The sequence below is a fragment of the Camelus ferus genome, chromosome 6, assembly GCF_009834535.1.
Source record: "Camelus ferus isolate YT-003-E chromosome 6, BCGSAC_Cfer_1.0, whole genome shotgun sequence".
NCBI classification, from domain to species: domain Eukaryota; kingdom Metazoa; phylum Chordata; class Mammalia; order Artiodactyla; family Camelidae; genus Camelus; species Camelus ferus.
In genome coordinates this window covers 92438232-92464979 of record NC_045701.1, presented here as the reverse complement: position 1 = coordinate 92464979, position 26748 = coordinate 92438232, and the positions used below count along the sequence as shown (strand labels likewise).

Genomic DNA, 26748 nt, shown 5'->3' with positions numbered 1-26748 from the left:
CGCTCAGCTACCCAGGCGCTGCGGTGCCCTGGATGCGGGCTGAACCTTTTTATACTTCAGATCTCTCCTTTGTCAAATGGTAACAACTCGAGTTGGTTTTGGTGCGAGTGGCAGAAACTATCTCTTGCTTTCTAACACCTTAGAAAAGAGGGGGTTTATTGACTGGAAGGATTCTGGAGGGAGGGCAGAACAGCTGAATCTTCAGGTGGAGCAGGAACTGGGACAACGCTGGGACCCGGGCAGCGGTGGGGCGGCCTCCTCTCTGTGGCACGTGTTAGAGTCCGTGCCCTCTGCATCGGCAGATCTCGCTGGCGCTACCTTCGGTCTAGCCAGCTTCTGTTTGGCACTAGTGCCAGGATTCTCACTACCTCCTGGACTCCTGTGTTCGCCTCCTAAGGGCTCTTCCCGTTTCTGTGTTCCTTCTCCCTCAGTCTGTTCTCAGTAGAGCAGCCAGAGTGAGCCTGTAAAACACGCTGCTTCTGAGCCGAAAACCACCCCAGGGCTAACGATCTCCGTCTAAGCAAAAGCCTAATCAATGGTTTATTTCTTGTGTCCTACACTTGTCCCCTTAATTTCTCTGCTTCAGCCAGGCTGACTCCTCATTGATTCTGAATCGTACCAGATCCTTCTGCCTCAGGACCTTTGCACTTGGTGCTTCTTCCTGATGCTTCCTGGATGCTCTTCTGTCAAGTTGTCTGCAGGTTTACTCTCTCACCCCTGTCCGGGAGGGCTTTTCTAACCACCTTACTTAAAATTACAATTGCCTGTTCCCAGTCTCCTTTGCTTGCTTTGCCTTTCTCCATAGTGTACGTCACCCCCCACCATACTGCATATGTCCTACCTACTTATTTTGTCTCTTTCCTCAAACTATAATTAAAACTCTCCAAAGACAGGAACTCTGTCTGCTTTGTCAGTGCTGAATCTCCAGTCAGCACCTGGCACACAGTAGGTAGTCAGTAAATACTTGTGGAATGAAGACATTTTTTTGTCAAGTGTCTTCCTTGGTTGAGTCATCAGTGGCAAGAGGGATGGGTGTGTAAAGTGAGCATGACCCTGAAAACCTGCCAAGTGTGAGTCCCAGAGAGGAGGGCAGAGAATTGTCATCTGAAAGCCATCCCAGTTGGGGTCACTGAGGTTGCCCTGGAACTAAATCAATCGGTGTATGATTCTCTAGCAGGGGCTGAGGAAATGTTCATTCTTTTCCCTTTCTGAAAGTGCCTAACTCACTGAAAATATTAATATTCAAAATTCAGTCAAATCCCCGTAATAGAGGTTGCTGTTTGGAAAGGTGAAATATGGGATGTGTAATAAGAAAACTTATATGTAGCCTAATGTTTTAATGAGTAATAGAATATATAATTCTCTTTTTAAAAGAAATGGTGTTAAAATTTTGCAAATTGTACACAGGTTTTTATAAAGGTCCTTCTGGTATCTGAGCAGATCCAAATCTCAGAACCCAGCTCAAGCCAAGAAAGAGGTGACTTCATAAGAGTGAGAAGGCATCGCTTTTCATTTCAGTCTGTCTGAATAGGAACTTTTTGCCTGGAGGCAGTCTCTGTTGAGTACATTCATCTTTGGATTTCATAATGAGTCTCTACTAATTTACTCTTTTGTATTCACACTTAACAATGTTTTGCTTTTCCAAGGAACATGTATGTTTCCAAGGAACACGTTCAAAGTGAGTTCTTCCTTTATATAAAAAAAATAGTTTACTTTATGTATCTATCTGATAACTTTTAGACAGAGATTGTTTCTTACAGTTTCATAGGGATGAAGGACTTGAATAGTTGTGTTGTTTTTTTAGGTGTTCACTGTTTTGTTCCTGAGCTATTCAAGTAGAAACTTAAGCTTTGGAGTCAGACACTCTTGGGTCAGACACTCTGGCACTTCTTATTCACGTGACCTCGGGCAGTCCTTCAGTCTGTCTGTGGTGACAGGATCATCCTAGCAACCCAGCTCCATAGGCCTGTTGGGAGAGTTCAAGGGTAGAATAGGGGTAAATGAAGGGCCTGTTGGTGAATATGGTAAGCCCTGAAATAATAGCTGTTTTTTTTTATTAATAAGTTGTGAAAGTCCTTTGAAGTAAAGTAACTTGTTATGAACTTCATTTTTATTTTAAGCACCTAAGATATGTCAGTACTAGCAGACTTTGAAAAAAAGGAAAAAATTGTAGCTCTGTGTGCATCCTACCTCCAACAAGCAATTTTCCTAAGCATGAAGTATGGACAAGGCATTGATTATGAACCCTGTCTAAAAACTTGGAGGTTTTGCTTTTTAAAGTTGATGACAAAGCTTAGGCAAGTCTCTTTTTTTAAATAATAGGTTTTATATGGAGATGAGTAAATTAATGTTTAGTGTTCCTTTTCACAGTGATTTCTATATCCTGGTTACAGTTGTTATTGAACAGTACTAACACCCAACTTTTTCTTCCATGGAACTAACCTAATTAGGTGAAACTTAATCCACCACATCACTCTGCTGTCACAACAGTGGTCTGTCTTGTTTCGTTAGGACGTCTTATCATGGTTCATGTCATTAGTGCCTGAATTTAGATTCCACAAGGCCTAAGGGACATCTGTGGAACTATTTTCCCTTTGTAAATGGCATAGATAATGTCCAGACACCAGGACTTTTGTTTTCCATGCTTTAGTTTTGCTTTGTTTTCTAAAACTGAGAAATTTTGAGAATGGTAACTCAGAGCATTATAAGCAAATTAAAAATAGCATCATGGTTTTAAAGAGCTAACTCAAATCTGAAAGACAGACTGGACAGTCATTTGTAAAAAGACAGGAGTGCTATTGTATTCTGATTTGGTACAGATGAATAGTCTTTGCTGTGGTGTATCTATACACATGATTATATTAAGTGTTCTTCAGACACATTACTAATTATTCTTGTTTGAAGCTTTGTTTCCTGCTGGCACAAGGATTAGTAGTCCACTTTCAGTGTTAGCAGACATGAAAAAATAGGATTCGTATAATTATAAATCTTTATTGCTAGAGAAAAAAATATATACCAGGAAATTACATAGATATTCTTTAAGGTTGTTTCTATTGGGAAAAATACTTTACTGATTGTATAGGTTGAATAACTGGTACAGCTATTTTTAAATAACAGCTTCATTGATATTTAGTTCATATACCATAAAATTCACTCTTTTGAAGTAGACAATTCAGTGATTTTAATACATTCACAGATTCGTGTGATGGTCACCACTATCTAATTTTAGAACTTTTTCATCACCCCAAGAAGAAACCTGGTACCCATTAGCAGTCACTTCATATCCCTCCTTACCCTGGTCCCCCAGCAACCACTAATCTATTTTCTGACTCTGAATTTCCTATTCTGGACATCTTATGTAAATGGAATCATACAGTGTGTGACCTTTTGTGTCTGCCTGTTTTCGCTTGGCATGTTTCTCAGGTTAACCCATGTTGTAGCATTCACTTCATTCATTTTTATGACCAAGTAATATTCCGCTGTATAGATAGATACATAACATTTGTTTATCCATTCATCAGCTTGGGCTTTTTGGCTATTATGAATAATGCTACCATAAACATTTTGTTCAAGTTTTTGTGTAAACATGTTTTTAATTCTCTTGGGTATATACCTAGGAGTAGATCAATATGTTTTAAAAAATACATATAGGAATATATTTTCTTGAATTTTACAAAGAAATATGTGGAAAGAAGTCTTTTTTTAACTGAAGTATAGTCAGTTATAATGTGTCGATTTCTGTGTACAGCATAATGGTTCAGTCATACATACACATGCATATATTTGTTTTTATACTCTTTTTCATTGTAGGTTACTACAAGATATTGAATATAGTTCCTGTGCTGTACAGAAGAAATTTGTTTTTTTATCTATTTTATATATAGTAGTTAGTATTTACACATCTTGAACTCCCAATTTATCTCTTCCCACCCCCTGAAAGAAGAAGTCTTATTCTGAGAATTGTTAATACACCTAATTTAAATTTTTGAAAGGTCAGGAAAATTTAATTAGAACGTCTATTAGTGAGATCATCTTTCTAATTGAATAATTAGAATAAATGCATGCTTCTTTGTTCTGATTCCCTTCTATGATTAACTTTGCATTTTAGATAGTTTGAACTATCAACACTAGATAAAATTGGTTAATTGAGATGTTGTTTCATAATGGGGGAGTATATTGTGAGTGGGAAGGTATTTATTAAAACTTTGCTGTCTTCATTTTTTATTTGGAAGCAGTTTAGAGTGGTGGTTCAGACCATAGCTTTGGAGTCAGACACATAGGGCTAAATCCTGACCTGGGACTTATTAGCTCAGTGACCTTGGACAAGTTGTTTAACCTCTCCAAGCCTCCTTTCCCTAATCTGTAAAATGACGGGTGGTATTTGTCTCACAGAGCTGGTGTGAGAATTCAGAACGTGTTAAGTGCAGCACGGTGCCTAGTAATCAGCGCTGATTAAAGGGGGTGGGAGTGCTCTTTCCCCAGTGCGGTGAGTTTTCATTTAATCCTGGTGGGTTACACGAGGCCCTAAGAGCAGTATCTTTCAAGTTTCTTGGACCAGAACCCACGTTAAGAAACAGCTTTTACCAGGTGATCTACTTTTACACACACACACACACACTCACACTCATGTATCTCTATATATGGATATATGTAGTCAGAATTTCAGGAGACAGCACTTAACCTTCACCTGAATAGCATACTGTTTTATTTTTAATTTAAAATTAACAGACTCTTTTTTAGAGCAGTTTTAGGTTTACAGAAAAGTTGACCCCCAACAGTTTACCCTATTATTAATCTCTTGCTTTAGTGGGGTACTTTTGTTACAAATAATGAACTACTGTTCAGACATTATTACTAATTAAAGCCCTTAGTTTACGTGAGGGTTCACTCTTTGTGTTGTACAGGTCTGTGGGTTTTGACAAGTATAGAGTGTCATTATCTATGAGGACAGTGTCACACAGAGAGTGGTACTGTAAAATCCTTGTGTTTCACTTACATATCCTTCCTTCTACCCTCAGACCCCGGCACAGGCTGATCTTTTGACCATCTCCATAGTTTTTGCTTTTTCAGAATATAGTTGGAATCATACAGTATGTAGCCTTTTCAGACTGGTTTCTTTCACTTAGCCATATGCATTTATGTTTCTTCATGTCTTTTTGTGACTTGATAACTCATTTCTTTTTGTCACTGCATGATATTCCATTGTTTGGATGTACCACAGTATATTTATCCATTCACCTACTGAAGGATATCTTGACTTCCAAGTTTTGGCAATTATAAACAAAGCTGCTTTAAACATTCATGTGTAGATTTTTGTGTAGATATAAGTTTTCAACTCATTTGGGTAAATACCAAGGATCTTGATTGCTGGGTCATGTGGTAAGAGTATGTTTAGTTTTATAACAGACTGCCAGACTGTCCTCCGAAGTGGCTGTACCATTTCACATTTCTACCAGCAGGTTCCTGTTGCTCCACATCTTTGTCAGCAAATGGTACCGGCCATTCTGCTAGGTGTATAGCAGTATCTCATTGTTTTAATTTGCAGTTCCCTAAGGATCTGTGATGAGCATCTTTTCATATGCTTATTTGCCACCTGTATATCTTCTTTGATGAAGTGTTTGGAGCTTTTGTCCACTTCTTCCCTTTTTTGGGGTCCATTTTTTGGATAGGTTCTTTGTTTTCTTACTGAGTTTTTAGAGTTCTGTGTGTATTTAAGATACAAGTCTGTTATCAGATATGTGTTTTATAAATACTTTCTCCCAGACTCGAGCTTGTCTTTTCATTCTCTTAATACTGTTTTATGGGAGACAGAGAAGATGGCGGAGTAGAAGGACGCTCGCAGGTCACCCTCTCCCACAAATACACCAAGACCCACATCTACAGACCCACTCAGCCAACCAGAGCACCTGCGGAACTCTGACAGAACATCGCCCTCTTCAAAAGATAAAGACGCCAAAAATCTGGTAGGAGAAAAGGAAAAAAGAAAGAACAAAAGGCAAAGCAGCGCAGGACGGGTCCCGCGGGGAGGGAGCGGCAAAGGAGGACTGGCGCTCGCTCGCTGGGTCTCCCCTCTCCAACTGAGAGGCCAGCGGGACGGAGGGGGAGCCTCCGAGGCTCGGATCTGTACAGAGCAGCCATTGACTAACAGAGCTAAGTTAAACGGGCACAGAGCGTCCCCACGACACCCAGCCTGAGACGCGGGCCGGCAGCAGCGGGCAGGGCCAGGCTGCACAAGCCAGGCGGAGGACGGGGGCGGCTGCACCGAGGCAGCCCCGGGGGAACGCAAGGGGCTGCGCGCCGTGGCTGTGGGTGCACAGGGCAGAACAACCTGGGCCCTCCATAAAACAGCAAGGTTGATGTGCTCTCAGGGGAAGGGCGCACACCCCCATCTCTGAAAACCCGCGGAAAGTTTTCAGGGGGAAGAGAGGCGGGGCTCAGGCACAGCCGCCATATCCTCTGCGCTGAGCACTCAGGCGGGGGCGGGGGCGAAACCTGCATCCGCACCGAAGGGCTCAGCAGCCTCAAAGGCCAGACTGAGACTGGCCTGCAGCCCGGGGCAGATAGGATCCTTCCATCCTGGTCCCTCAGAGAACTTGCTCCACAAAGACAAACAAGGAGCTGGGTTTTGGCTTGGAGCAGGGACAGGGCTGCCCCTGGGTCTTCCCCGAGCCCACCCGCGGAGCACCGCAGGGCGGGGCGCCGACCGGGGTGGAGCGCCGACCAGGGCGGAGCGCGCAGCCGCACAGAGCAGCGGAGCTACCAGCGGCGGCGCAGGTAGAGCGAGAGCGGCCCCCCACCTTTCGGGCAGGAACACAGCCCCTGACCCAGGTCCTGGGAGGGGGCACGACCCGCCCTCCTACCCGGCCAGTCTGCAACATCTGACTGCGGCATCCGGAGGGGCAGCGACCCGCCCGCCCACAGCAGAGAGCTGCACCTGACCCACTGTTAGGAGGAGGCGCGATCCGCTTGCGGACAGGTGCTGGGAGCAGCACAGAAGAGGGCGCCAACGGAGGGCCTCTGAAAACAGCAAACTGAGCTTCCAAAACAGGACGAAGACAGAAAGACTTCACATTAAAAACACACAGACTCCAGGAGAACACCGACAACCCCCCCCCTTTTTTTTTAATCTGTTTTTACTTGTTCTATTTTCTATTACTCTCTTAATTTTTACTTCTTAATTCATTTCTATTTCTCTTGGGTTTTGATGTCCTGCTATTGATTAGACACAGGTTTCAAATACATCTATTCATCTCCCCCCCCCCTTTTTTTGTAAAGGTTTTAAAAGGACGTCTCAACCCGATTAATACTCTGCTTCAACTCACTCTTCTATTATTCATTATACACTGTTTTCAAACCCTCTTTCTCCCTTCTTTTAAAATTCTTTCTCTCTCTTTTTTTTTTTCTTTTTTTCCTAAGTTCTATTCCTAAATAGGCATTAGATAGATAAAATCCTTAAGGACCAAAATAAACAACTGGTACTCCATAAACCACAGTGCCAAAGAGGTATGAGCAAGATGAAGAAGCAGAAAAACCTTTCCCAATTAAAAGAACAAGAGAAATCCCCTGAAAGAAAGATCAACGAAATAGACATCGATAGCCTACTAGATCAAGATTTCAAAAAAGGAGTGATCGAATTGCTGAAGGAATTAAAAGAGATAGTGTTTAGAGGTATAAAATATGTCAAAAATGAAATTGAAGCTATAAAGAAGACCAAGTAGAATGGTTAAACTCATTGACAGAGATGAGGAATGATCTAATAGCTGTGCAAAGCCGACTAGATAATGCAGAGGAACGAATTAGTGATCTAGAAGACAGGGCAATAGAAAGCACCCATTCAGAAGAACTACAAGATAAGCAAATAAAAAATAATGAAAATAGCATAAGGGACCTATGGGATAACATAAAGCGTCCCAATCTTCTCATAACAGGGGTCCCAGAAGGAGAAGAAAGATCAAAGGGGATTGAAAAGGTTTTTGAAGAAATCATGACTGAAAACTTCCCAAACTTAAAGAAGGAATCAGATATCCAAGTACAGGACTCTCAGAGGGTCCCAAACAGGAAGAACCCAAATAGACCCACACCAAGACATATCATAATCAAGATGGCCAGAGTCAGGGATAAAGAAATGATTCTAAAGGCAGCAAGAGAAAAGCAAAGAGTAAGTTACAAGGGAACCCCCATAAGGCTCTCAGCTGATTTCTCTACACAAACACTACAGGCCAGAAGGGAGTGGCAAGATATATTCAAAGCCCTGAATGAAAAAAAGATGCAGCCTAGGATCCTTTATCCAGCAAGGCTATCCTTGAGGATAGAAGGAGAAATAAAGAGTTTCACAGACAAAAAAAAAAGCTGCAGGAGTTTAGCAACACTAAACCCATGCTAAAAGAAATATTGAAAGGGCTATTCTAAATAGAAAAGCAGCAGGATGCTACAGAAATGAGAAACACACAACTGGAAAGGTGATAACTCATGAATTACAAATAAAGTAAACATGAAATTATAAAAGAAGACATACAAATTACTGAGAGTGGGAGAGGGAGGCAGGGAAATATAGAATATTTTTTTCTTTCTTTTTTAAATTTTTTTTAACAGTAGGATGGGTTTGAGATTATGTTACTATCAGTTTAATAAAAACAGTCATAGTAACGGGTTGATAGATTTACAAAAAAGGGTAATAACCACAAGCCAAAAATTTACAAAGGAGTCACAAAAATTAAATAAAATCCATGATAATACAAAGGAAAATTACCAAACCACAAAAGGAAGAAGAAAGGAACAAAGAGGATATACCAATTCAACTGCAAAGATAAGTTCAAAATGGCAATAAACACACATCTATCATTAATTACTGTAAATGTTAATGGACTAAATGCTCCAGTCAAAAGACACAGAGTGGCAGACTGGATAATAAAGCAAGAACCTTCAATATGCTGCATACAAGAGACCCACTTTAGGGAGAAGGACACATGTAGATTGAGAGTGAAAGGATGGAAAAGGATATTCCATGCAAATGGAAAAGCCAAAAAAGCAGGTGTTGCAGTACTGATTTCAGACAAAATAGACTTTAAAACAAAGGCCATAAAGAAAGATAAAGAAGGACATTTTATAATGATTAAAGGAGTTATACAAGATGAGGATATTACACTCGTTAATATATATGCACCCAATATAGGAGCACCTAAGTACATACAAGAATTACTAACAGAGATAAAGGGGGATATTGATGGGAATACAATCATAGTTGGAGATTTTAACACTGCATTAACATCACTAGACAGATCTTCCAGACAGAAAATAAACAAGGCAACAGAGAAATTAAATACTACAATAGAAAAACTAGATTTGGTGGATATTTTCAGAACATTACACCCCCCAAAAATAGGATATGCATTCTTTTCAAATGCACATGGAACATTTTCCAGGATCGATCATGTACTTGGGCACAAAAGAAACCTCAACAATTTTAAGAAGATAGAAATTATCTCAAGCATCTTTACTGACCACAATGCCATGAAACTGGAAATCAACAACAGAGAAACAAAGGAGAAAAAAAGGAAAGCATGGAGATTAAACAATATGTTATTGAAAAAACAATGGATCAATGAGGAAATCAAAGCTGAAATTAAAAAATACCTTGAGACAAATGATAATGAAAGCACAACCACTCAAAACCTATGGGACACAGCAAAGGCAGTGCTAAGAGGGAAGTTTATAGCGATACAGGCCTTCCTCAAAAAAGAACAATCTCAAATAAACAATTTAACCCACCACCTGAATGAATTAGAAAAAGAAGAACAAAAAGCCCCAAAAAGCAGCAGAAGGAAGGAAATAATAAAGATCAGAGAGGAATTAAATACAATAGAGATTAACAAGACCATAGAAAAAATCAACCAAACCAAAAGCTGGTTTTTTGAAAAAGTAAATAAAATCGACAACCCCCTGGCCAAACTCACAAAGAAGAAAAAAGAGAGAGCACAAATTAGCAAAATAAGAAAGGAAAATGGAGAAATTACAACAAACAAAATAGAAATACAGAATATCATACGAGAATATTATGAAAAACTATATGGAACCAAACTGGATAACCTAGAGGAGATGGACAAGTTTCTGGAAACATACTGTCCACCAAAACTGAATCAAGAAGAATCTGAACACTTGAACAATCCAATCACTAGAAAGGAAGTAGAAATAGCAATTAAAAACCTCCCTACAAATAAAAGTCCAGGACCGGACAGCTTCACCGGGGAATTCTACCAAACATACAAAGAAGAACTCATACCAGTCCTTCTCAAACTCTTCCAGATGATTGAAAAGGAGGGAATACTCCCAAACTCATTCTATGAAGCCACCATCACCCTGATACCAAAACCAGGCAAAGACACTACAAAAAAAGAGAATTATAGGCCAGTATCACTGATGAACATAGACGCCAAAATCCTCACCAAAATTTTAGCAAATAGAATCCAACAACACATAAAAAAGATTATACATCATGACCAAGTGGGGTTCATCCCAGGGACACAAGGCTGGTTCAACATATGCAAATCAATCAGTGTAATACATCACATCAACAAGAGAAAGGACAAAAACCACATGATCATCTCAATCAATGCAGAAAAAGCATTTGATAAAATTCAACACCCATTTATGATAAAAACTCTCACCAAAGTGGGTATAGAGGGAACGTATCTCAACATAATAAAAGCTATATATGACAAACCTACAGCCAGCATAGTACTCAACGGTGAAAAACTCAAAAGCTTCCCACTAAAATCTGGGACAAGACAAGGATGCCCACTATCACCACTCCTATTCAACATAGTCCTGGAAGTCCTAGTCACAGCAGTCAGGCAAGAGAAAGAAATAAAAGTGGTCCAAATTGGAAAAGAAGAGGTAAAAGTGTCATTATATGCTGATGACATGTACTATATATAGAAAACCCTAAAAGGTCCACACAAAAGCTACTAGAGCTGATTGAAGAATTCAGCAAGGTAGCAGGTTACAAAATTAACGTTCAAAAATCAGTTGCATTTCTTTACACTAACGATAAATCAATAGAAGAAGAAAGTAAAGAAACAATCCCCTTTAAAATAGCACCCAAAGTAATAAAATATCTGGGAATAAATCTAACCAAGGAGGTGAAAGAATTATACACAGAAAACTATAAACCATTGATGAAGGAAATTAAAGAAGACTTTAAAAAATGGAAAGATATTCCATGCTCTTGGATTGGAAGAATCAATATTGTTAAAATGGTCACACTGCCCAAGGCAATCTACAGATTTAATGCAATCCCTATCCAATTACCCAGGACATATTTCACAGAACTAGAAAAAATCATAATAAAATTCATATGGAACCATCAAAGACCTAGAATTGCCAAAGCATTACTGAAGAGAAAGAAAGAGGCTGGAGGAATAACTCTCCCAGACTTCAGACAATACTATAGAGCTACAGTCATCAAGACAGCATGGTATTGGTACCAAAACAGACATATAGACCAATGGAACAGAATAGAGAGCCCAGAAATGAACCCACAAACTTTTGGTCAACTCATCTTCGACAAAGGAGGCAAGAATATACATTGGAATAAAGACAGTCTCTTCAGCAAATGGTGTTGGGAAAACTGGACAGCAGCATGTAAAACAATGAAGCTAGAACACTCCCTTACACCATATACAAAAATCAACTCAAAATGGATTAAAGACTTAAACATAAGACAAGATACAATAAACCTCCTAGAGGAAAACATAGGCAAAACATTATCTGACATACATTTCAAAAATTTTCTCCTAGAAGAAATAAAAGCAAGAATAAACAAATGGGACCTAATGAAACTTACAAGCTTCTGCACAGCAAAGGAAACCAGAAATAAAACAAGAAGAAAACCTACGGAATGGGAGAAAATTTTTGCAAGTGAAACCGACAAAGGCTTGATCTCCAGAATATATAAGCAGCTCATACGACTCAATAAGAAAAAAATAAACAACCCAATCCAAAAATGGGCAGAAGACCTAAAGAAGCAATTCTCCAAGGAAGACATACAAATGATCAAAAAGCACATGAAAAAATGCTCAATATCACTAATTATCAGAAAAATGCAAATCAAAACTACAATGAGGTATCACCTCACACCAGTCAGAATGGCCGTCATTCAAAAATCCACAAATGACAAATGCTGGAGAGGCTGTGGAGAAAGGGGAACCCTCCTACACTGCTGGCGGGAATGCAGTTTGGTGCAGCCACTATGGAAAACAGTGTGGAGGTTCCTCAAAAGACTAGGAATAGACTTACCATATGACCCAGGAATCCCACTCCTGGGCTTGTATCCAGAAGGAAATCTACTTCAGGATGACACCTGCACCCCAATGTTCATAGCAGCACTATTTACAATAGCCAAAACATGGAAACAGCCTAAATGTCCATCAACAGGTGATTGGATAAAGAAGATGTGGTATATTTATACAATGGAATACTACTCAGCCATAAAAACCGACAACATAATGCCATTTGCAGCAACATGGATGCTCCTGGAGAATGTCATTCTAAGTGAAGTAAGCCAGAAAGAGAAAGAAAAATACCATATGAGATCACTCATATGTGGAATCTAAAAAAACAAAAACAAAAACAAACAAACAAAAACAAAGCGTAAATAAAGGACAGAAATAGACTCACAGACAGAGAATACAGACTTGTGGTTACCAGGGGGGTGGAGGGTGGGAAGGGATAGACTGGGATTTCAAAATTGTAGAATAGACTACACTGTATAGCACTGGGAAATATACACAAAATGTTATGATAACTCACAGAGAAAAAAATGTGACAATGAGTGTGTATGTCCATGAATAACTGAAAACTTGTGCTGAACACTGGAATTTGACACAACATTGTAAAATGATTATAAATCAATAAAAAATGTTAAAAAAATACTGTTTTATATTCTGTTCCATTAAAAAATGAAACTAGTCCTGAGGCACTGGTTTTATAGCACATTAGTAGGTCACAACATGTGGTTAAAAATCAGTGTTTGTTCTACTTCCATAATGTTCACATGGACAGTGTCAGTAAAGTGACCATCATTCTGGGCAGTGATTCCCAACACAGGTGAAGAGAGGTGTCCAAGTTGGTACTGCCCTGTTCCTGTTCTAGAGGATGCTGTACATTTTCGTGAGTAGACTGACTGTGGTCAGCTGCATCACCTCCACACGGTATGTAGTAAGGACACGTTTAGGCATTATGGGACGCTTCAAGCATTTTGCATTTCTGTACGGTTTTAGACAGGTTCCCTCAAAATGCATTTGCTTTTAAATACTGGAATGATCAAGTATGCAAGGGGAAGGAAAGTGAAGATGTGTTGTATTTGCAGGAGTAATGTACAACTGGATTTCACCAATGCAGGCTGATGAGATGAAGTTTTTGTATGATAGAATATATATATTTTTAAACGTAGATGCTACTCAGATATTTAAATGTATCTGTCCTCTCAAGAAGGTTAAATATGTACCCCTGCAGTATTACACATCTCATTTATTTAGAAAAAAATGTTCATTGCTCTTCAAAGGTCAGTTATATTTCTTTGCCAAAGGTATACAAATTCCAATTATGGAAATTGAACTTCATGTGATCTTACTAAACTACTCCTTAATTTTGTTTGGAGTTCATTCTTTTCCCCAAAATTTGCAGGAGTGGGGTTAGGGTTGGGGGTAAGACTCACCCCCTGATGCCCTGCAGTGCCACCTTGTGGAAAAAGGGAAAGCTTTAACAAGGGACGTCCATGGGTCTCTAGGTTTGAGTGAAACCTGCCAGATATCACAATGTGTACATATCACAATGTATTACACTAACATTTAAAAAATATTTTTTTTCCGTTTTCTCTCTAATGTGGACTATCTCAGTGATTAGGGGGGTAAAATATTGACCATCTTTTTCTATAGAGACCTTGAATATGAGAAGGTAGACACCTACCCTTTGTGACTCAACCCATTGTAAAAATTTTTTTATATAATTGAGAGAGTTTACTGAGTGCCTACTATGGGCCAGACACTACTCGAGGCACTGGTGATACAGTGGTGGACTAACTAAAATCCCTGCTCTCAGGGGGCTTATGTTCTAGTGGTAGGAGGCAGAGGATAAACAAATAAATAAATATACAACATAGATCAGGTGGTGGTGAATGCAAAGAGGAAGAAAATAAAGCAGGGTGAGAGGACAGAGCATGGTGGAGCAGTGATGTTTGGATAGGATGGTTAGGGAGAGCTTCCCTGATGAGGTGACATTTGAGAAGCAGTCTGAAAGAGTGAGTGATACAACCCTGGTAACAGCTGGGGGAAGGTTGGTCTAGGTCGAGAAGGGCAAGTGCAAAGGCCCTGAGGCGGGAGCTGGCTTGTTCTGTTTGAAGAACAGTGAAAATGCCAGTGCAGCCGGAGCAGGGGAGTGAAGGGAGGTCTGGTAAGAGGTAAGATCGCCTGGGGTGTGTGTGATGCAGGTCATGTGGGACCTTGTAGACAGTACCTAGGATTTTGGAATTTATCCTGAGAGAGGAAGAAGACTGCTAGAGGGCTTTGTGTGAAGTGATATATCTGAAGGGCAAGAGTGAAAATAGACCGATTAGGTTGCTCTTGAAAACGTCCAGTCCAGAGGTGGTGGCAGCGTGGGCCAGGGTAGTGGCAGTGGAAACAAGTGGTCAGATTCTGGTTGTACTTTGCACTTAGGGGCAGCGGGATTGCTGCTATGCTGTTTGTGGGCTGTGAGGGTGAAGGCAGTCAAGGGTGCCTCACAGGCCTGTCTTATTTTACGCTCCTTGCCTGTGCAAGTGGGCAAGAGCTCCCCAGGGTTTATTTTTCAGTCTTTAAGAGGCTGATACAGGGGACTGGGACGAGGCATTCAAGGTGATGATGTCTTAGGCTTATTTTTCCTTACAGCCCTAACGTTTCTGAGAGTCTAAATTTGTGAGCAGTGTCACAACATGTTAGGGCCAGAAGGGAGCTTAGGGTTAATTCTCATATTGGGACATGTGGCCCACTGGAGGGCCGAAAAGGTCCTCTTCTGGCCCCCTACCCCTGCCCCAGCTGATCCTTTCTGTGGCTTTTGTGAGCTGTTTACTCATAAGCTACTTGGTGAGTCATTACAAGTTACTAAAATTTAGTATAGCTTTTATTATCTTATTACTCCTCAATTATTTTTTGTCATCCCTGAGTTTCTTTTCCACTAAGAAGTAGAAGTAGGTTGGGTTGGTGAGCTGAGGGATCTGCTGCTTTACCTGAGTGGCCAGGGCCAGAAAATTCTGAGACCTTGTCCTAAAGGGTATCTCACCCATGTTACCCACTGGGCTCCTGATGAAAAGCCAAGACCCAGAGGTGAGCGAGGGATCAGCTTCTCCAGACAGTCCCAGCAGAGCCTGGGAGACAGCTTGAGCTCATATTCTAGGCTTCTTCGGCCTGCATAAGTCAAGTTCCTTTTTTCCTTTTCTGGAATTTTATAGTTTTTGCTTTTTAAAACAGCTTTCCTGAGGTGTAATTTATGTACCATGAAACTCGCCCACTTTAAGTGAACAATTCAATACTCTTTAGTAAATTTAGAGTTGTGCAACCATCACACCAATCTAATTTTAGAACTCTTACCCCCAAAAGAAATTTTGTTCCTATTTGTAGTTATTCCTCCTTTTATCTAGTTTCTGTGTCTATGGACTTGACTATTATGATCATTTCATATAAATGGAATCATGTAATTTATAGTCTTCTGTGTCTGGTCCCTTCGACCTAGTGTAGTGTTTTCAAGATCTAGTGTAGCCTTTATTAGCACTTTGTTCCTTTTTATGGCTTAATAATTTTCCATGTACAATATATTGCATTTTATTTATCCATTCATCAATTGATGGACATTTAGGTTGTTTCCACTTTTGGGCTATATTGTGATGGTGTTATGAACATTTGCATATGAAACTTTGTATTGGCATGTATTTTTATTCTCTTGGGTAGGTACCTAGGAATAGAGTTACTGGGTCATATAGTAAACATATTAAGAAACTGCTGAACAGTTTTTCAAAATGGCTATACCATTTTATATTTGCACCACCAATGTATGAGAGTTTCAGTTTCTCTATATCCTCATCAACCCTTGCTTTCGTCTGTTCCTTTTTTTTTTTTTTAAATGGGTGACTTTTTCCCTCCAGCTTCATTGAGATACAATGGACATATAGCATTGTATCATTGTATAATTGACATATAATTTTGCATAACACTGTGTACAGTGTGATGATTTGATGTATATGTATATTGCAGATAGTTCTCATTTTTTAAGGGCTCATACATCCCTAATTTGTGCTTTGCTTTGATTTCCTTGGACCAGGAACCTCCTTAAAATACTGAATTTGTAAATGTTTTAAACACTCTATGTAGTTTACTTAGGGATTGATTCCAATCGATTTTCTTTACGTAGCTCAGATGTTCTTGGGCATGAAGATGAGGTGACTTGATATGGTTATGCAGCTGTCTGCCTGCCAGCCTGCCCCATCTTTCATTTGCTGAGCACCACTTACATTTTACTCAGGCACCGAGTTAGAGAACACAGGTCCTGCCCTCAGGGGCCTTATGGCTATTCTGTTTTTTTAAATAACTTTAAAAATATATATATGCAGCTTGAGACACACTTAGATGATTTCAATACCAGGTAATGGGTCATAACTCACTCTTGTGAGTCACAAACACTGTTCCAGTAGAGGATGTAATCATGAAAACCATTGATTATTTAGTGTAAGAATGCTGTGCTAGAAAGAGCCAGTCAGTTATAGGAGAGCAGAAGAAGAGGCTCTGACTCACATTGGGTCAGGATGGGTAGACAGTGGTGTCAGGAAGTACCTCCAAGAGGAGGTGGATGTTGGCACTTGGTGGAGAAGGAAGGACGGAGTGGCAGGGCCTGTTAGCATGGCCTGTCCGGGCAGAGGGGACCGTCTGCGGTAGGGCACGTACAGGGCATCTCATCGTCTCATGCTGTACTTGATACAGCACACAGTATAAATCTTTGTGTGTTTTTCTAACTGTAGTTAACCAAATCTTTTCTTTTAAACATACTTTAGGAAGGATAAACATTTGCTTCTTTTTTTCTTTGTTTTCTTTAGTCCCCGTTAAGTTTTAACCCTAGAATTGGGTAGCATCTCTATTTTATACATACTAGTAAAAAAGAAAAGTATAATAATACCCATTTGATTGTGACCTGCTGCCAATTGTAAGGTGCACTATGATTTCCAATATGTTAAAATATTTTTTTAAAAGTTCATCTAGAATTAATACATACGATATTTGTGTTGGAGATTCTTCAGTTTCTTTTAGTCTGAGGAAACCTTGCTAGAATCATGGCAGCAGTCATGTGCCTCTTCAGCTCTCATTTTAAGGGATGCTTTAGGGAAATATGTACCATCCAGGTCAATGCCAGCTTAATTTATCTTGAAAGCTTAATTAATTAAATTTTAAACATTTTTTATTGAGTTATAGTCATTTTACAATGTTGTGTCAAATTCCAGTGTAGAGCACAATTTTTCAGTTATACCTGAACATACATATATTCATTGTCACATTTTTTTTCACTGTGAGCTACCACAAGATCTTGCATATATTTCCCTGTGCTATACAGTATAATCTTGTTTATCTTTTCTACATTTTGAAATCCCAGTCTGTTCATTCCCACCCCCCCACCCCCTTGAAAGCTTTTAAATCTGTCATGATTGTAATGAAATTAGGTTCGATTGAGTAGTAGAGATTAGGGGAAATGAATTTTGCTAAGATTAAGAAAGATAGGGCTTAAAGACTATAAAATGGAATTTAAAAAGTGAAGTAGTGTTTAGTGACTTTTGGATAAGTTATCTGAGAGTTTTTAGCTTTTCAGAATAAATGTTCAGACTCACAACTTCGCCGTTCTGCCTCTCCTCCATCATGTTGAACTTATTCGTGAGCTGAAAAGTCTTGGTAATTCAGTAAGTGCCCCCAAATAGTGTCATGCCATTGTTCATTCTGACAGCAGGTTCCTAAAGAACTCTGCTTTCTGAGCAGATAAGCACAAGTTGTGCCTTCTTGGGTGCTCTGGGGGCTGCTGTGCCCATGGTGGGTGTGAGCATGTGAGACGCTGGTTCTGGCCAGAGGCCTGACTTCCAGAAGCAAGTGGTTATGCAAACCTTCACTACCTCGTAGTGTGCAGAGCAGATCCTGGGATGTTGTGATAGGACAAGGCGTAAGAGAGGAGAGAGAGACTGGAGAACTGAGGGGAGGAGGTGCACTACTGATTATTAGTGAGTTGCAGTCATAGCACTTAAAGATGATTTTTTAAAAATATTTTTACTGTTTGAAATTTTGATTTATAAAAAGTGTGGTTTGGGGAAATATATTATTAGATCTTGAAAAGCACAGGCTATGAAATCACGTGGGAAAATATTTACCATTAGAAGTGTGTATGTGTAAACAGGAATAAAAGTATATTCCAGTTGTTTGGGTGAAGCTGTTACAGCATTAAGGCTGCTCAGTTCTGGACTTGTTTGCACTGGATCCAAGAATTACCTATTTCATTCCAAATTCTGTAGATTCCAGACACTTATGGAAAGTATTTAAAAGCCCCCATTAAAAAAAAATAAATTCCTCTGTGGGTTAGTAAGCAGAAATAATTTCTTGTAAAATAGAAATTTGTTTATAATATCCTAGAAGAATTGAAGGGAAAATGCTTGTTTATTGAACAGACTGGCTGTACCTTCCTTCGATCATGTGCAGTGTTTCCTTAGTTCTGCGGTACGGTGCAGGTTTTCTATTTCGTGTGTCATTCAGGGAGTCGACCAGATTTCAGTGTGCCTGCCATACTGCAGATACTGACTAGGCAACGGGAATGGAAGATTCAAAAATGAGTTACTGGGAGGAGCGCAGAGCCCAGCGAGGGTGGGAGGCATATTAATACTGTGATGTAATAAAGATCTGTGTGAAGAGTTACTGGATCACAAAGGAAGGAGCATGTAGCCTTCCTGGTGAGAGGAGGTGGTGAAGGGAGGTTTTGCAAAGGTGATAGCGTTATGAACTGAGCTTTGAAGGGTGAATAGGAGTTGACAGGCAGACAGGAAGGGCACTGTGGCAGAGGGACAGCTACCTGAGAGGACTTGACTGGAGTTGAGGGAGCAGGACTTGGTGTGGGAAAGCCCTAGGGCTGGAAGGCTTGGGAGGTGGTGAGGAATCAGGTTTGCCGTGCTAGGAGCCTGCAGTTTCTCCTGTAGTCCGGGCTTTCTCGGGGGTGTTCTGTGGGAATCCAAACCCCGTGAGACTCTCTGGGGGAAAAAAAATCAGGGATCACGCAGACATTACAGCGTTAGACTCTGCTCAATAAAAAAACCTGTTTCCTGTCTGTAAACCAGAAAAAGTGTTTTGGGAAGGACTGCTGTTAGGCAATGCAGAGCTCCTGAATGTTTCAAACAAGGGAGGGACTTCCCTTGGTTGACATTTAGGAGATGAAGTGGCCACAGTGAAGGGTAGGTTGAAGGGAGGGGAAGTGGTAGCGAGGAAACAGTGTATAGCAATTAGCAATTTTGGTAACAAGGTCTGGCCGTCAATATAAAGATGTTCAATCTCAAAATGTAAGAATTTAGGGCACTTCTAAGAAAAACATATTCTAACAATGAACTAAAATACTTGACAGCTGAGATTTTGAGAGGAAAATTTGGGGACAAGTGCAGGTTTTGTTTCTGATTTTGATTAAAGATGAAATACTTTATAACACTGTCTGATAAAGAAAATCTTTGGTTTAGATTGTACTTTAGGAGTAATGTTTTTTAAAAATTCCTTCCAATAAGATCTCTTTAGGTCTTAGATCAAAGTGGTAGGGGTTTTTTAAAGATTTAAAAAAAAATAATGCTGGACAATTTTTATTTTTTAATTTTTCAAATACATTATAATGATTTTCACTTAAGGGCCACTTTTTTCTATTACTATGATATGTTATTTCTTCAGTCAGTTTTAAAAAATAAATTGAACTTTAGATCTTTCTGTTATCAACTTTTAGGTGCCCTTTATATATTAAGGAGATTAGCTTTTTATTTGTAATATGAATTGCCAGTATTTTCCCCCAGTTTGTCTTTTTTTGCTTTGTAAAAGATTCTTGATAGGTAAACAAGTTCTTACCATACAGCACAAGGAACTATATTCAGTATCTTGTAGTAATCTATAATGGAAAATAATCTGAAAAGGAATATATGTGTGTATATGTATAACTGAAACATTATGCTGTACACCAGAAATTGACATAACATTGTAAACTGACTATACTTCAATTTAAAAAAGGAGAAAAAAAAGAAACAAAAGAAAATGATGAAGGGAGGGAAAAAGATTCTTGAATTTAATTACTTGTATGTATCTTTTTTTATAGTGTCTGGTTTTTGAGTCATAGTTAGAAAAGGCTCTGTATGCCAAGGAAAGGAATTTACTCAGTTTTATCCTAGAATTTTTATAGTTTTGTGATTTATATTTAAGTATTTGATCTTTTAGGAGGGAGCTTATGCTTGTGTATGATGTGCAGTATGAATCCATTTTTTTCCCAGATGGGTATTTTAATTGCTCAGACATCATTCATGTTTTCCCTTCAGTTTTGGGATACCTCCAGCATTTACCATTTCTGTTTCTGGGCTTAATGATCTGTCCCATTGTTCTATTTTTGTGCTGGTGCCGTACTGTTTTGAGGCTTTATAATAGCTGGTAGTGCTAGTTCCCTTCTAATATTCTTCTCTTTTGGCGTTTTCCTGATTTTTCTTACATTTTAACTTTCCTACGTGAACTTTAGGATCAAATCACCTAATCCTGTATGCAGTTTGGTGGGTGGGTGTGAGTGGAGTCGGGGTGGGGGAGTGGGGAGGTGCAAGAATCACTTTCAGTTTACAGATGAATCTCTTTAATGTTAAGGACCCTAAGTTGAAGCTTTAATTTCATCTTTCTCTTACAGATGATATTAACCGTGTTCTTGAGCAACAATGAACAGATTTTAACAGAAGTTCCTATAACACCAGAGACAACATGTCGAGATGTCGTAGAATTTTGCAAAGAACCTGGAGAAGGCAGTTGCCATTTGGCGGAAGTGTGGAGGGGAAATGGTATGTATTAGGCTCTAAAAAGATGACTGAGTGCATAAAATCTAATGTTTATCGAGTGCAGAATAGTTTCTGATTCTTTGTTATCTGAGGTAATAAAGAATTGAGTAATTAAAATAAAAGCTGTTCTATTACACAGGGATAGGATGTTACAAATGCTGTTTGTAAAATAGCATGTTATGTGACTTGACCCTTTCCATAGCCGTCTGAAATAAGCTGGGAGGTGGATCCAGCTCCCATGTGAAGTCTCTCTCGGTATCACTACTCACCAAGCAAGTCCTCTGTCCATGGAGGCCTTGCAGTGTTTGTTCCATGTCAGGTTGTTCATCTGGTTTTCTTTTCCCTGTGATAACTTCATGAAGACCAAAGATTATTGTGTTCCCCTTTATACAAAACCTTTGAAATAGTAGGACCTTCATACAGATTTGTTTATTAAATTGAGAAGAGTTAATACTGGCTCTTCCACCTCAGAATTTGTCAGCTAGCTGGGTGGAGAAGATCAGCATAGGTAATATGATTACTGAATACAGAAAACACTGCAGAATAATTTGGACTCTAAAGGAGGCGTTGGATTTAGATAGGGCAGGACATGCTAAGCAAGGGAAGTGGTGTGGAGGAAGGACAAGAGAAGAATCTGGACGTGCTGTGTTGTGCTCCCCAGGCAGTGTTCCTCCCAAGAAAAGGGGAACAGGGGTGGAGACCAGACAGCAAGGCCCCCTGCTCGGCAGAGGAGGGGCTCTAGTCAGCATTCAGCAGAGGTCCTGTGTGGACAGGGCTGTGTCAGCAAGAGCACAGTCAGCTGGAACACTGGGTGAGTTCGAGGTAATGATGAGATGGGCATCCAGTGAGTGTTTAAAGGGCACTGAGGGATAGTCAGTGAATTCATACACTTTTTTTTTTTGATTCTTTAATTGAGGTATAATTGACATACGACATTAAATTAGTTTCAGGTCTACCACGTAATGATTTGATATTTGTATTTACTGTGAAACGATCACCACGATAAGTCTGGTTAACATCCATTGCCATACACAGTTACAAAATGTTTTTTTCTTGCGATGAGAACTTTTAAGATTTGCTCTCTTAACAATACGCAATACAGTATTATTAACTATAGTCACCATGCTGTACATTACACCCCCCAACAAAAGTTCTTGATATGTTCTAGACACAAGCCCTTTACCTGGTATGTGATTTGCAAATATTTTCTTCCAAAGTCTTATGCTTTTAATATTATCCTTAGAAGTCAGAGTAACGACTTTAAGGACATGTTGAGAGAAACTTGATTTTGATAAATGTTAGACTGTTACTAAACTAGAATTAAGAGGGCAGGTCCTCAGTTATCAGTCTGAGAAGAAATGGGAGGGGGTCAGGTAAGTAATGGTAGTTTTTCAGGGGCTTAATGTTCGAGCCTGATCCTTGCATCATGGTCTGTCCTTGCCAGCCTCTTAGCGCTCTTGCCCTTTGTTCCTTGTTGTCACTTCTGATTCCTTCTCTGCCTCTTATATTAGTCAGGGGAGGGGGAATGATATTTTTGCATGAGTTTCGTAGCCCTAGATTGTCCCGGGCCACTTGAAATGTGAGTCACTCAGTACTGTCCTTGTATCCAAGCCCATTGGACATCATAACCTATGGCTTTATCTCATCAGGAATGAGAACAGCCTCCTCAGAGCACAGAGAGTCACAGTGTACTGTGTTTGTTATGGTTTCTGTGCATTGTCTGGAGCCATCCTAGCACCCACCTACCTTTCTTGGTTAGCTTCTGTTCACTCTTTGCCTATCATTCCTTCTTTGAATCTCAAAGGGTGTCCCTTTGAGATTTGCTCCAATACTATCATTGTTTTTCTCAAAATGTATAGTAGCTTTCTGGGGGAGAAGGGATAGACTAGGAGTTTTGGATTAGCAGATACACATTACTGTATGTAAAATAGATAAATAATAAGGACCTACTGCACAGGGAACTCTATTCAGTGTCTTGTAATAATCTGTAATGGAAAAGAATCTGAAAAAGAATGTGTGTGTGTGTGTGTGTGTGTGTGTGTGTGTGTGTAACTGAATCACTTTGCTATACACCTGAAACTAACACAGCATTGTAAATCAGCTATATTTGAATGAAAAAAATAAGCAAAGAAAACAATAGAGTAGCTTTCATGTCTGTCTGATTGGACTGAAATTCCTGAAGGCAGAGACTTGTTTGTTCACCATCATATTCCCAGCGCCCAGCCTTGTGCTCATACTGAGTCCTGAGTAAACTCTTTAATCAGTGAGCAAAATGGAGCAGCAAAGCGGGGATGGTGGATGGACTGAAAGGAAGGGGGAAAAGTACAGCCTTTCTCAATCTTTTTATCCTAGAAGAACTGTTAGTAATTTTCAGGTTTCAGAGAACTCTTTGCATAAAAATGATTGCATCTGTAACTCATGGTACATTCCTCTGATCAATATGTCATAAACACAGTACTGCAGTATAATTGTCAGTGCCTTTGAGAAGTGTATTTCTTTGTGGATCTGTGTATTAGTTCACTCAGGCTGCCGTAACAAAGTATCCCAGACTGAGCAGCTTAAACAAGAGAAATGCATCTTTTCACAGTTCTGGAGGCTGGAGCTCCAGAGATCAGGGTGTCAGCAAGGTTGGTTTCTCCTGAAGCCTCTCTCCTTGGCTTACAGATGGCTGTCCCCTCCCTGTGTCCTCACGTGTCATCCCTCTTCTTATAAGGACATCAGCCACACTGGATTAGGGCCCTCCATGAGGACCTTGTTTTAACTCACTACCTCTTTAAAGATTGTATCTCCAAATAAGGACCCATTCTGAGGTACTAGGGGTTAGGACTTCAACATATGAATTTATATGGGGGGGGGGCAGTTGAGGGGGCGGATCACACACAGCCCAGTTCATAACAGTCTGTTAATTTGGCTAGTTTATTTCCCCACTCCTTTTGTTTCCATTTCTCACACAGGGTGTCAGCTCTAATGCAAATCAGGAGTGTAGGTAGGACCTTCAGTTTTTCCTTTTGTGAATTTCTGCTTGATTTTCTTTCCACCTTATCCAAGAACGCCTGAAAGTCTTACCGTAGATGTCTCCCTTATATAAGGAGTTATATGTATAGTACATGATGTGTGTAGGATAGTTTTGTTTCCACTTTAAAACAAATAACGTTTTTGTTAACCTTTCTTATTTAAAAACAGTAGTGAAGCTTACCTTGCTTTTTTTTAAAAATTGAAGCATAGTTGTTTTATAGTGTTGTGTTAATTTCAGGTGTACAGCAAAGTGGTTCAGATATATAGATATATAGATGCACATGCATACATACACATGTATGTATTCTTTTTTAGATTCTTTTCCATTATAGGTTATTACAAGATATTGAATACAGTTCCCTGTGCTGTACAGTAGGTCCTTGTTGTTTATCTGTTGTATATTTGGTAGTGTTTACATGTTAATCCCAAACCCCTAATTTAGCTCTCCATTCCCCCCTACCCTTTCTCATTTGGTAACCATAAGTTTGTTTTCTACGTCTGTGAGTCTGTTTCTTTTTTGTAAGTTCATTTGTACCTTTTTTTTTTTTTAGATTCCATATATAAGTGATATCATATGATACTTGTCTTTCTTTGTCTGACTTCATTTAATATGATAATCTCTATGTCCATCCATGTTGCTGCAAATGGCATTATTTCACTTTTTTATGGCTGGCTAGTATTCCATTGTATATATACATACCACATCTTCTTTATCCAGTCGTCTGTCGATGGACATTTAGGTTGCTTACATGTCTTGGCTGTTGTAAATAGTGCTGCTGTGAATATTGGAGTGCATGTATCTTTTTGAATTAGAGTCTTCATCTTTTCAGAGTGTATGCCCAGGAGTGGGATTGCTGGATCATATGGTAACTCTGTTTTTAGTTTTTTAAGGACTTGCTTAGCTTGATTTTCTTGAAGTTAATCTTTTCTTAAAAGATTTTTTAGTTGTATAAATTTCTTCTAAATAACTGGCTTAAGGCAAAATGGGATTTAATTTTTATAAAGTTATGGTCAGATTTGGTAGATTTAAATAATGGTTGTAAATTGATTTTATTTAATGTAAAAATTTGTAAATTTTTTTTTTTTTTTTGCTTTATGAGGGGGAGGTAATTAGGTTTATTTATTTATTTCTGTTTGGAGGAGGTACTGGGCATTGAACACGGACCTTGTGCATGCTAAACATGCGCTCTACCACTTGAGCTGTACCCTCCCCCTGTAAATTTTAGTTAATGTAAAAAAAATGAAAATTTATTGACAGTGTTGATTAGTAAAGTGACTTAACACTAAAGCTACTAACACCATAAACTAAGGCAATATAGATAAAAATATGGCCTAAGAGATAACTTTTTGCAAAACTGAGGGACATGATTAGGCTTAAACAGGGGCCTCACAGCTATAAAATTACAATACACATTTTAAAAGAATTTTTTATAGGAATGTATCCATAAAAAGTGCTACTTTCAAAACTAAAAATATGGAATGACTTTTACTTCTTTAGTGTTGAATTTGTGCTTGTTTTTAGCTGTAAAATAGTCAGTTCTAAGTTAAACTAAGCACACACAGATTTCATTTTCGACTGAGATGAGATGCTTTATGTCCTTGCCTTGATGTGCGTTGGGTGAGACAGAGCTTGCCTGCACATGTGGGAAGATGAAATGGCAGCAGTACTGTGTGTGTTGCATTTCTGTGAATGGTGGGATTTTCTTTGTTGAAGCCTGGAACTTATCTAGGGCAGAGCAATAAATCACACCTTGAATGTATGATTGGGCTGCAGCTCGAAAAGTTCTTTCTCTTGACTCAATGTCAAGTTCTCAAACTGAGCAGGAAAAGTCTCTCACACCCCCTCATACACTTGTGTTTACACATTTTTTAAAAAATTGAAGTATAGTCAGTTTACAATGCTGTGTCAATTTCTGGTGTACAGCATGGAGTTTCAGTCATGCATATGTACACATACATTCATTTTCATATTTTTTTTATTTACACATTTTTAAAAACAATTGTGTTAAAAGGAAAAATACTGTTCAGTTTTGTCCGGCGATTTTCCCAGTCAGGTTGTTTTCTATAAGCTTTGGGACTTGCTGATATCCTTTCTCACTTTCAAACATAAGTGGCCTTGGGAACATTTCAAGATTTCCTTTTTTTTTTCTTTTTTCTTTCCCCTTTGATTGAGAGAAAATTCCGTGGTTTTAGGACATTCTCAGTGTTGTGCAACCATCTCCAAACTCTGTAGCTCCCCATTTCTTCCTTCCCAGCCCATGGCAACCACTGGACTACTTTCTGGCTCCGCGTATTTGACTGGTCTGGGTCCCTCGTAAAAATGGAGTCATACAACGTGACTGTTTGTACCTGGCTTCTTTCACTTAGTGTGTTTTTAAGATTCATCCATAATACAGCATGCATCAGTACTTAATTCTATTTTTTTTAGCTGAATAATATTCATTGTATGATATACCACACTTATCCATTCATCAGTTAATAGATATTTGTGTTGTTTCCACTTTGGGGCTACTGTGAATAATGCTGCTATGAATATTCATGTACAGGTGTCTGTGTCAGCTCGCTGAACTGGCCAGAAGTGCATTGTCAGTCCTTTGTATATCTGATTGCCATGTGTAACATTCTAGTGA

At 39.3% G+C, this 26748-nt stretch overlaps 1 protein-coding gene across 2 annotated transcripts in view; it reads left to right on the top strand.

The window, feature by feature from the left end:
- PPP1R13B (protein phosphatase 1 regulatory subunit 13B) overlaps nucleotides 1-26748 on the top strand; it is an 80979-nt gene that overhangs the window by 15620 nt on the left and 38611 nt on the right. For both annotated transcript variants that reach the window (XM_032482758.1, XM_032482759.1), the window contains exon 2: nucleotides 20959-21106. In XM_032482758.1, the coding sequence (XP_032338649.1) occupies nucleotides 20959-21106 (148 nt within the window). The remainder of the gene's footprint in view (nucleotides 1-20958; nucleotides 21107-26748) is intronic.